Raw genomic sequence first — 12041 nt, 5'->3', positions numbered from 1 at the left:
GTGTTTTTAAAGTTCCCTCAAGACTTCCTCTTTGATCCATGGGTTATTAGAAGCATGTTGTTTAGTTTCCAAGTACTGTATTTGGAAAATTTTCTGTTACCTTTTTGTTTGAATCCATTGTGGTTGGAAAACATACTCTGTGTGATTTCAATTCTTTTAAATTTTTCAAGTTTTGTTCATGGTTCAGGATATGGTTTATATGTTCCATGGGCATTTGGAAAGAACAAAATGAATGTGTATTCTGTTGTTGGGTGGAATGTTTTATAAATGTTGATTAGATCCTGTTGATGGTATTGCTGAGTTCCTTTATATTCTAGCTAGTTTTCTCTCTAGTTTTTCCATCAATTGTTGAGAGAGGGGACTTGATGTCTCTAAGTATGAGTGTGTATTTGTCTATTTGTCCTTTGAGTTCTAGGAATTTTTTTCTTTATGTAACCTCAGCTTTGTTGCTAGGGAATACACAATTAGAATTGCTATGTGTTATTGGTGATTGGCCATTTTATCATTATATGTCTCCTTCTGTCTCTGGTTATTTTCTTTGCTCCAAATTCTCCTTTATTTGATTTTAATATAGTCACTCCTGTTTTCTTTTGCTTAATGTTTGAGTGATATATTTTTTCCATCATTTTACTTTCAATATGCCTATATCATTATATTTGAAACGAGTTTCTTTTAGACAGTCTATAGTTGGGTGGACTGTGGTGGGTTTGTACTATATCAACTTAGCTAAGCTGGAATCATACTTTTTAGAATTCCCTTTTCTGTATAGTTCTGAGCTAGGGTTGGCTGTAGGGGTGTGAGGGAAACAGAGAAGTCAGAGATGACTCCAAGGCTTTTGGTCTAATCAACTGGAAGAATCGAGCTGTCTTTAAATCAGATGGGGAAGACCAAGGAGGGGAGGCAGTGTTTGGAGCTGTGGGTAGGTTAAGTTGCAGGTGCATGTTGAACATATAGTGGAGGTGTTGCATAGGCAGATGTGCATGCTGGTGTTGACTTCAGTTGAGAGATCTAGGGAAAAAAATTTTGGGAATCATCAGTTCTGCATAGACATCTACGGAATGAGTAAACATTTGAAAAATAAGCAATAGGCAAAGTTTGAAGCATAGAAAGAATGTCTTAAATTCCTTATATAAAATGATTTTTGACAGCTGTCAAGTATTGTTTTAAAGACTTGAGTTCTATATTTGAGAGAACTATGTTATAGGTCAACATGATTTTTTTTTAATTTTTTTAACGTTTTTATTTATTTTTGAGACAGGGAGAGACAGAGCATGAACAGGGGAGGGTCAAAGAGAGGGAGACACAGAATCGGAAACAGGCTCCAGGCTCTGAGCGGTCAGCACAGAGCCCGACAGGGGGCTCGAACTCACGGACTGCGAGATCATGACCTGAGCTGAAGTCGGCCGCTTAACCGACTAAGCCACCCAGGCGCCCCTAGGTCAACATGATTTTTAAGGAGTATGTTCTACATCATCCTGGAACACTGTACATAAAAATAACTTATTTGTACATTACTCATGTAAATCCTGTATGATTTACATAGCAGCAAAGGGCTATCAGTTCTGATAATTCTGATCAAAGTTCCCATGTTTTAATTAATTTCTGCATAATCTAAGTGGTTAGAGACTGCTATATAAAATTACATAAGGGGGCGCCTGGGTGGCGCAGTCGGTTAAGCGTCCGACTTCAGCCAGGTCACGATCTCGCGGTCCGTGAGTTGGAGCCCCGCGTCAGGCTCTGGGCTGATGGCTCAGAGCCTGGAGCCTGTTTCCGATTCTGTGTCTCCCTCTCTCTGCCCCTTCCCCGTTCATGCTCTGTCGCTCTCTGTCCCAAAAATAAATAAACGTTGAAAAAAATAAAAAAAAAAAATAAAATTACATAAGACAATTAGCAATACCAGCTTGCCACTAATTAACAGAATGACGTTGGACAAATCATGTCTCAGCTTCCAAGCACGTGTGATGGGACTTAGTACAGCTCTTCATAGTTTTCAAGATCGGGAGTGGATATTAATAAAAATGAAAAGTGAGGGGCGCCTGGGTGGCTCAGTCGGTTAGGCGTCCGACTTCAGCTCAGGTAATGATCTCGCGGTCTGTGAGTTCCAGCCCCGCATCTGGCTTTGTGCTGACAGCTCAGAGCCTGGAGCCTGCTTCAGATTCTGTGTCTCCCTCGCTCTCTGCCCCTCACCTGCTCATGCTCTGTCTCTCTCTGTCTCAAAAAATAAATAAAAACATTAAAAAAAAAAAAAGAAAAGAAAAATGATTAAGCGAGACGCTACATAAAATGTGAAATAAAATGCTGTTATGATCAACTTACTTGACTAATGCACACTGACTAAACATAAGGTGCAAAATATTCTAAAAAGTCTACTTCTGTCTTACAGCATTCAAAGAGAACGAAAAAGCCTCAAACACATAGCGCACAAGCGCAGAGGATTACTTCGGCGAAGGAGGTGAGGCTGGAAAAGGAAAAGGGAGGCGGAGCCCCACTCCAGTTTTTCCTCTCAGCTCCGCCCCTCGAGCCCCGGACTGTGCATGACGTCACGTAAAGCTCGTACTTCCGCTTCCGGTCACTCACGTTTCTCTTTTTTCCTGTCTGTCTGGAAAGATGGCGTCCCGCAAGGAAGGCACCGGCTCCGCCGCCGCTTCTTCCAGCTCCACCACCGGCCCGGCGGGGAAAGGCAAAAGCAAAGGCGGGTCCGGAGATTCGGCCGTGAAACAAGTGCAGATAGATGGCTTGGTGAGTGGGGTTCCGTTTTCCCCAGGCCCACGTGGGCAGCTCAGTTCTTAGTCCAGTCCTGCCCGACGTGCCTCTTGGCAGCCTCGCCACTGGGCCTGGTGAGACTGGGACAAGGTTTTCCCCTTGGACCTTTCTCTTTCGTCTTTACTTTTTGTTGGGAGGCGCGACAGCTTTCTCTGCCATCCATCGGGGGAGTTGAGGTCTGAGATAGGGAATAGAAACTAGGGGTGAGTGTGACAGATCTTTGAGGTCTTGAGATGCTTGGATTTGGAGAAGGACTCTTCGGGGAGACAAATAGGTGAAGGAGGTGTCCAGAAGGATCTAGGAATCTAGGGCTTTTGGAAGATAAAGTAAACTCCATTGCTTCCCTGCTGGGACCTGACATCTGTAACTTGCTAAGTGGAGATTTACTTTGTAGACACTTCTGAGTTTGTGGCTCAGCGTTTACCTGAAACCATGCAGTGGGAATGAACATCTTTTGTGTTGGCGTCTCCTTTCTTCATCTGTGAATGTTGGAGTTCCTCAGGATTTGGGTTTAGGCATCATTCTATCAGGTCTATGCCTGAGATAGTGTAACAAAGTAGGTAATAGCACACTGCTGGAGCCAGACTGCTTGGGTTTGAGTCTTACCTCCAAAATTAGCTGAATAATATTGGCCAAGTTAACCTCTTTATACTTATTTTCCTCATTTTAGTTGTTTTGAGGATTAAAATTGGCCGAAAAATGTGTCAATAACTAGAACAGTCTCTGGGACATTGTAAGTTACCATTTCATCGTAGTTGCTTAATTATTACCTGTGTTACAAAAAGTTACAGTAGTAGACACTCCTTAAGTTCCTTTCTTGTGGCTTTAAATATTACTTGTATTCTGATTTATAATTTTTGCCAGACTTGGTTTTTGAATGCCACGCTTGAATACCTTACTGCCTGCTTGACATCGCTATTTGGCTATTTTATAGGCATCTCAAATTTAACTTGTCCAAAATAAGATTATTGCTATCTCCCGTTCCTTACCCTCTCCCCCTCCTTGGTCTTACCTCAGTCTCTCCCATATTAGTAAATGGGATTACCATCTACCCATTTGAACAAATCGGAAAACTTCGGCATTAACCTATATTTGTTCTCCCCCCAACCGCCAGCATTCAGTCTCAGCACGTCCTGTTGGTTCCATCTCCAAAATATATCAAATTCATTTGCTTCTCATCAATATGCCATCAACCACATTCACCTGCAATAAAATACAGACTTCTTACCACATCCTTCAAGGTCCTGCTATTCTTGTGTCTTTCTCCAAGCTCCCCTCATTCTTTTTTCTAGGCTGCATTCACAGTGACATTTTAGTTCATTGTTTTCTCTTCCTGAAATACTTCAAGTATTTCTTCCTACTTGGTGGCTTCTTTTGTTCCTTTAGGTTGTTGACTTAAATGCCCCGTTTTAAGAAAGGTCTTACCTACCAACCCTGTCAAATGTTCCCTCCGCATCATCCTCCATCACACCACTCTGTTTCATAGCATTTTCCACTGCCTGTAACTGTCTTGTTTGCTTTCTTGTCTCCCCCACAGAAATGTAAGCTACTGAGGGCAGGCTAGGGACTGTGTTTATGTGGTATATTCTCAATACAGAACCTTTTAACCAACATAGACAGGATGAATGAATGAATACAATATTTCATTTTATTCTTATACTATTCCTAGTTCATGTTCTGATACCTTTTACAGATTATTTTAGTGGTATCTCAAGTTGTTCTCCTAGTCCTCTTCAGTCCATCTTTCGTACTTTCATTAAAACATTCACTTAATGTGAAAGTTTAGATCTTGTTAGCTTCCTTCCTGAAATGTTTTCAGTGATGTTGCCCTTGCTTTGTGTTCAGGTTAATTTTCCAAGCCTCTTAGTAAGTGTACATTCCAGCCACACAGGACTATGATTGACCTCATGTTTAATCACATTTGTTCTTGGCATTTTGTTAATGGACAAGACCAATTTTTCTTCTTGTATTGAACCCTTCCTTCCCTTCCTTTGCTCCTGTTTCATCAAATCTTCTGTATTTTTAATATTACCTTCCCCTTAACATGTAAATGTTGTCAGGACTCTCCTGTATTAAAATGCTCAGTTCTGTCTCTTTTTCATTTAACAGTCTGTGCTCCATTCTTAGTCCCCACTTTTTTCCCTCTTGAAGTCAATGGTTAAAGAATTGTCTATAGTTGTATTTTTCCATTTTTGCTTCAACTCACTGTTGTTAGAATCTCTACTACTACTAATTCCCTGATTCAGTTTTCAGAAAAATCATTGATAGCATTAGCAAAGAACTATAAAAAATACCAAAATATATCATACATGAAAAATAGTGCTTATAATACACAATTTAAATAATCACAAAATAAACATCCAGTTACCTGCCATTCAATGTGAGAAATAGGACATTACGAAAATCCTTGAAGCCTATTCCCTTATTTCATCCTTTCCTCCCATCCCTTCTTTGCATCCTGTAATCACTATTGTGAACTTTGTTTCAGTGATTGTGTTTTCTTTATAGCTTCACCATAGAGTATTCCTAAATAATCTGTTTAGTTTTGCCTGTGTATATTAATAAAATGAATGAAATATGAATTAAATCATAGTACATGTTCTCCCATGTCCTGAGTCATATATATGTATATCTCACATTGTTTTTGAGATTAGTCCATTCTAGACTAAGTGACAGTAATTCATTTCCATTACTGTAGAACATCTCATTGTATGAATGTGATGTAATTGTCCTGATCTGACTGATAATGGACAGCTATAGATGGCTTATTTTCCTTGTGTGAAATGATATCTCTCAAGAATCTTTTAATCATCCGCTCCATTAGACTTGTCAATTTGACTTTTACTATACCCTGCACAGAGTTGGTGCTAAGTGAATCCTCCGGGAATGGAAGAGTGGATTTTTATTGCAGTCAGGTGATCTCATTGTTCCTAGAAAAGATCAAACTAATTGTTCCTGTTGAACTTTTCCTGTAAAAGCTACCTTGTTCCCCCAGACCAGTTTGAATCTTTCCATGGGCCAGCAAGACCAGTGGAATTGCGCTTACCTGGTACCTTGTTAGAAATGCAGAAATACAGTATTTCAGAATCTCAGGGCCCCTTCTTGATCTACTGTATAGAATCTTAATGTTTGAAAAGTATTGTTCTGGTTCACATTGATCTCTTCCTTTATCTGAACTTTTTTTTTTTTTTATTAATTTTTTTTTTCAACGTTTATTTATTTTTGGGACAGAGAGAGACAGAGCATGAACGGGGGAGGGGCAGAGAGAGAGGGAGACACAGAATCGGAAACAGGCTCCAGGCTCCGAGCCATCAGCCCAGAGCCTGACGCGGGGCTCGAACTCCCGGACCGCGAGATCATGACCTGGCTGAAGTCGGACGCTTAACCGACTGCGCCACCCAGGCGCCCCTATCTGAACTTTTTATGACAGTTTGTATCTCTCATCCTGGCACGTGAGCATAGACTGTTAATTGATAGTTTATTGTTTATTTTTCCTTTCTCACTGAGATGATCATTTGAAGGTAAAATTGTAAAATACTTGTACTTTTCATAGTTCTGGTGCTTAAAAGTGATTACCACTGAAATTTACTTCTTCAAATTTTGTTTTTCTGTTTCATGCAAAAAGTTACCTTATTTAAAGTTGTTGGCTACCTCATTTCTCTTTTATTGGAAGTAAGGTAGAGGATGTTACTAGTAAATGAAAAAGTAAGAGTTCTGTATCCTTTGTCATTCAGGTGTCAGCTCAGATGTTACCTCACAGGTACTTTCTGACTACTCTAAAGAGGCTACATCAGTTCATTGACCCTTTTATCTGACTTTTAGGCCCTTGTTACTGTTGAAAGTCTCTTATTTATTTGTTGCTTGTTTGTCTTCTCACACTAAAAAAATACACTAAAATACCAGCTTCTGGAGAGCAGGACCAATGTCAGGTTAATTCACTGCAATATTTACAAGTGTCTAGAACAGTGACCGACCCATAGAAAGCGCTCAGATATTGTGAGTGGATTAATACAGTTCTGTGGTACAAGAAATTTTCTTGAAAATGAATCATGAGGAAACTGGGTCAGTAAATACTTTGTAGAGATTAATGGTGTGTTGGTGAGAAACACGGGAGTGAGACCAGTGAACTTTATAAACTTGCCCATATTTCTTCCTCTTTTTAAGCATCAGTGTCTTAACCTATAAGAAAAATCTCTAATGTTTTTTGAGCACCTGCTATTTACAAGACCCTGTGAAGGAAGGTTTGGTGAGACTATGTCTGATTCTCACAACAGCTTTAAGGGTTGATGTTATCTGCCTTACTTACCTGGTGGTGATTCAGATCTAATGAGAAAATGTTGGTGGAAGTGCTGTGTGAACTGAAATGAATAATTCAAATTTGTAAAGGGCGTGTACAGTGCTATGACATGTATGTCTGTATGTTGTGTGTGTGTGTGTGTGTGGGAGACTACATGAAGTTATAAAGACTAGATAACAGTTTGTTAAACTATGAAATGGAAGCTCTTGTCTAAAGTCCATGGCTCAAGTAAAACACAGTTTGACCCCCCCAAAATTGTGTGGCTCTTGGCTTCTTCTTTCAGTTTTCTGACTTTAGTAAAGAATAAATAAGTTGCTTTTTATGTATATATTTCAGCCAGATAACTTGAAAGTCTTTCAAGCACCAAAACGTTTACATTTTAGACATTTTAATTATAAATCTTTTTGCAGTGTATTACGTAAATTTCTGACTCTTTAGTCAGAATAGTGAATGTGGCTTGTATCACTTAGCCATGTTTTGATGACTTAGTAGTATCATTAAAAACATAATTTATTGCCCCATACTGGACAGTAGTCCTCCAGAATCCCTGTGGGTATTCACATGTGTTTATTTCTGTGATGTCCCCTGTTTTTGAATTTTAGGTGCCTTGAGTAATTTATCTTTCTAATTGGCTGCATTTTTTTTTTTTTTTGGTTTTGTTTTTGTTGTTAAACTTGTATGGCTTTTACCCTTTTTATTTCCAGCTTCTCATTTGCTACGATGGAAAACCAGATAAGCAGTCTTGTTAGCATTATTTAAAAAAAAATTTTTTTTTTAACGTTTATTCATTTTTGAGAGACAGAGAGAAACAGAGCATGAGCGTGAAAGAGGCAGAGAAAGGGAGACACAGAATCTGAAACAGGCTCCAGGCTCTGAGCTGTCAGCACAGAGCCCGATGTGGGGCTCGAACTCACGAACTGTGAGATCCTGACTTGAGCTGAAGTTAGACGCTCAACCGACTGAGCCACCCAGGCGTTATTTTTAAGGTGAGACCAAACACATACTCTGAATGAGATTAAATTAAGTGTGCAGTCTGACATTTTGACCACTTAGTTGTATTTTTGCTTTGGCAAGTAAGGTGTTCCTAATAGAAAGCAATAGCTTTTTATAGTAGATAAAAAATGTGACATACATTATTATATTTTAGGAACTCCAGGAGCTGATAGAACAAGGATTAGCTGGATTATACATATGATTTAGTCACTCATAGAAACTGAGTGGCTTTTCAAGAGCATACAGTGAATTTATTCTAGAGCTTGGACCCATATCACAAATTGGCATCTTTGGCGCAATTTGCTTTCCATTATTACAACTACTTCATACGTTGTAAGGACTCAGTAGATGTTTGCTTTTATGTGCCAGGTACTATTTAAAGTACTTTATATTACAGCATTGAAGCCCTGTAACAACTCTGATTTGGGAACCATTATTATCCCTGTTTTACAAATGAGGAAGCTCATATACATATAGATTATGTGACTTGATGAATGTCAGGATAAGGGGAAATAGAAATACAGTGTTCACAATGTAATGAATCTAGTGTTCCTGCTCAAGCATCAGGAAGTGTATTTTCTAAAACTTGGGTCTCTTACAGACTTAAAACTTTAAAATGCACAAGAAAGCTAATGTATTGGAATCTTTAGATTTAATAATCTGTCTTTTATATATATATATATATATATATATATATACACACACACATTTTTAATGTTTACTTTTGAGAGAAAGAGAGACAGAGCATGAGCAGGGAAGGGGCAGAGAGAGAGAGAGGGAGACACAATCTAAAGCATGCTCCAGGCTCTGAGCTGTCAGCACAGAGCCCAACATGGGGCTCGAACCGACAAACCGTGAGATCATGACCGGAGCCGAAGTCAAAACGCTTAAACGGCTGAGCCACCCAGATGCCCCAATAATCTGTCATATTTGAGGAGATAATTTGTAGCTAAAAGAAGTCAACTTAGTAAATAGTCTTGTGTGGAAAAAGGCAGTCTTTAGCCAACCAGTCACACAGACTTAAGACATTGGGGAATCAACACTGAAGAAAACAGGAGGAATGTTAAAGAGAATTGAGAGGAGTGTTGGTAGGTATTCCTAAGTAAGGTAGTTTACTTTCCTTAGGGTAGGCAGATCGAAGCCTGACTTCTCAGGATGCTTTTAAGATTTAGATAATCTTGCAGACATCCTGGACTTTTGTTCTTTCCCTTCAGGTCCCAGGGCTTATTGAAATCCATGTTCTTTTTGAAAAAACTTTCTGACCATGATTTCTTAGCTTATGGCGTATACATTAGTGATAACAAGCTGTATTAATGTTGTTTCTTGTAGCTGCCTTGGGATAGTTTAAGGAGCCCAGCTTACATGGTATTTCTCATAGAGGTGATCCATGAGATCGCCTGATTTAATAACTGATTTAATAAATGAGCATCTCTGGGCCTTAATTTCTTCTTTAATATGAGGATAACACATGGCTTTCTTACTGTAATAAATAGCAGCTTAATATATATAATTTCCTATTGATGTTTAATTATTGCTAGTGACAGTTTTTGTAGTTGGTATTGATTTAAATAGTTGGTATTAGTTACAGTGGGATTCCAAACTCCATGTGTTACCAAGTAATGGAAGATAACAAAAGATTTTAACTTCAGTTGTAGCATATCTGGCCCAGATGAGATGGCATATGTTAACTCTTCAAATGCCTGTTTTGACATTAAAAGGCTGTGGGTGCACAATATTTACTGGTTTTTCATCTTTTGTTTTCTTGTCACCTTTGGCTCCAGCTAGCCCCTATATAATTATAAATTCTGATCTTCAGCTTAATATCCGAGATTTCAAGAGCTTTGCTGAGCAACACCAGGTATTTTAAGTCTCGGCAACATTTTTCTGGGCTTTTAGCTCAATCCTAGTCTTCATACTGGGGAGACAAGCCTCTACAAAGCATTAGGCTTTGGTGAGGGTCTTTGCCACTCTTATTTTGTGGTCAGATATTCTCACCTGTACTTTACCAAGTCTACCTTAGTTTCTTAAGATGAAAGCTTCTGACTTCAGCACTTAACATGAAAACTTGGTGGTATTTGCTTTTCTCTTGGACATTAGTTCATAAATGTTTTTTGTAAAATATCATTTAAATTATGGTACTTGGATATTATTTCCTTGGGCAAGATATAAGAAAATATACTTAAAGAGAAAATAGCCTTAGTTGTTCCCATAAAGGACTGTTATACTGTAAAATGGTTATATCCCGTAAAGATTAGATTTAATAGGAAAAGTACAGTGTAATGTACATCTCCATCTACATGGTGACAAACTGTATTTGTTTCAATAAAACTGAAAGGGCTGAAATGGAGACTGGCTTATGCCAGAGTAGTACCCTGTATTTTTGTTAACGTTGGTACCAAGCCCAAAAATAGAAGAGAAAAAATTGATTTAGTAAAATAGTGGTAATTCAGTATTAAGTTAGTCAAAATATAAAACTTTTACTGTTTGAGTCTGAATAGCCACTGTATTTTGGCATAAAATTTTATTTTTTACCCCAAATAGTACCTAAACATCACAGGTATTCATTGTGTCCTGATGATAAATAAATTTTTTTTCTCAGTACCTTCTATACTTCTATCCTTGTCCCCAACTAGCTTCATTTGATGTAAGTAGAAAATGTTTGTTTATCCGTGGGACAATAGTAATGTGCTAAACTATGATTATTTTAACCAAAAACTCTATATATTCGTTGTAAGGGAAGTTTGGAGAAATTACACACAAAGAAAACCCAGAAAGAAAATTACTCAGTTTATAAGCTCATAATATGAGTATAGGTAGCACTGTTAGGATTTTGGGGTTTACTTTTCTAGTGTTTTTCCTGTGCTTTAATAAATACCTGGAGCTGAAGTTAATGGCTTGAAGGTTATGCATGATTTTAAAGCATGGTGCCAAATTATTCCAGAATAGTTGTATAGTACAGTTTCTTTTCCCATGTACAGAGTATTGGAGTGCTGCTTCTTGGCACTGTTACTAATGGAAAGTTAAAGAGTTTTACAGATCTTAGTCTTTATTTTTAAAATTAAGTGTGCAAATTAAGTGTGCATGTTAGTATGCTAACATACTTGTTACTATGATTCAAGTCAATAAAATACTTCCTGTTGTCTGTTAGTGCCATCACCATCTGCCCAAGTCACCCAGGCTTCTGGTATCATCTTTGATTGCTCTGTAGGCTTTCCCTCGGATTCTCTCAAGATCACTCACTTACATAGTGAGTCTGTAACTGTGTTGTCTGCACTATTCATTTCTCACTTTCCTTTCTGAATTACTGCAAAACTCTCATGTGACAGGTCTTACAGAATCTATTTTGTACTTGGCCATCACACACAATGATGCTGAGTAGGTAAAGGATAGTAATGCAAAAACCCTTTGGAAAATCCCCATTACAAAATAAAATCCAAGTTGATAGCCTGACTATTAAGATCTTCTTTACCTTTTGTTGTTAGCCTCCAAATGAGGGCTTGTAGTACTGTTTTCAAATTTGGTTTAAGAGTAGCCTTTAAAACAGTTAAAACCAAAATCTTTTCTTTTTGGATAGAAGAAAACCTCTGTTTTACATTTTGTGTAGAAATGCATAATCTTCAGTTCAGTTCTGAGAGACCTCTTGAGAAAGAAGGTGAATAATCACCTTCTCCTGGTATCACTGTGGTGTATTTTTTATACTGGAACACTGAAGTCCTTTTAATATATTAAGCGTATTTAATTAAACAGCCATTTGGGTGCATATGGTATCCAAATTAAAAGACAAAAAGGGTATGTAGTAAAAGAAGCTCTCACTTTTCATTCCTATCTTCAACCACCCTCTTTGCAGAGGCAGTCACAGTTACTCTTTTTAGTGTTTCCTTCTCAACTTATTTTAGCCAGCACTGCCTCCTGTTAAGGAAGCAGAAATAAATAGTAATCCAGGTGCCCCTAGATCACTTAAAGGCCTTCTAATTAAACTGTGGTTCCT

At 38.2% G+C, this 12041-nt stretch overlaps 1 protein-coding gene across 1 annotated transcript in view; it reads left to right on the top strand.

The window, feature by feature from the left end:
* Positions 1 to 2577: 2577 nt before the first annotated feature.
* EIF3H (eukaryotic translation initiation factor 3 subunit H) overlaps positions 2578 to 12041 on the top strand; it is a 101128-nt gene continuing 91664 nt past the window's right edge. Inside the window, exon 1 of the mRNA XM_040494281.1 lies at positions 2578 to 2739. Coding sequence (XP_040350215.1) covers positions 2608 to 2739 — 132 coding nt within the window. The 5' untranslated portion in view covers positions 2578 to 2607. The remainder of the gene's footprint in view (positions 2740 to 12041) is intronic.

This window comes from Herpailurus yagouaroundi, unplaced genomic scaffold (genome assembly GCF_014898765.1).
Source record: "Herpailurus yagouaroundi ecotype Mexico unplaced genomic scaffold, PumYag 186, whole genome shotgun sequence".
In the NCBI taxonomy this organism is placed as follows: Eukaryota; Metazoa; Chordata; class Mammalia; order Carnivora; family Felidae; genus Herpailurus; species Herpailurus yagouaroundi.
The sequence above is the reverse complement of the archived record's forward strand: the minus strand, read 5'-3'. Positions and strand labels throughout refer to the sequence as shown.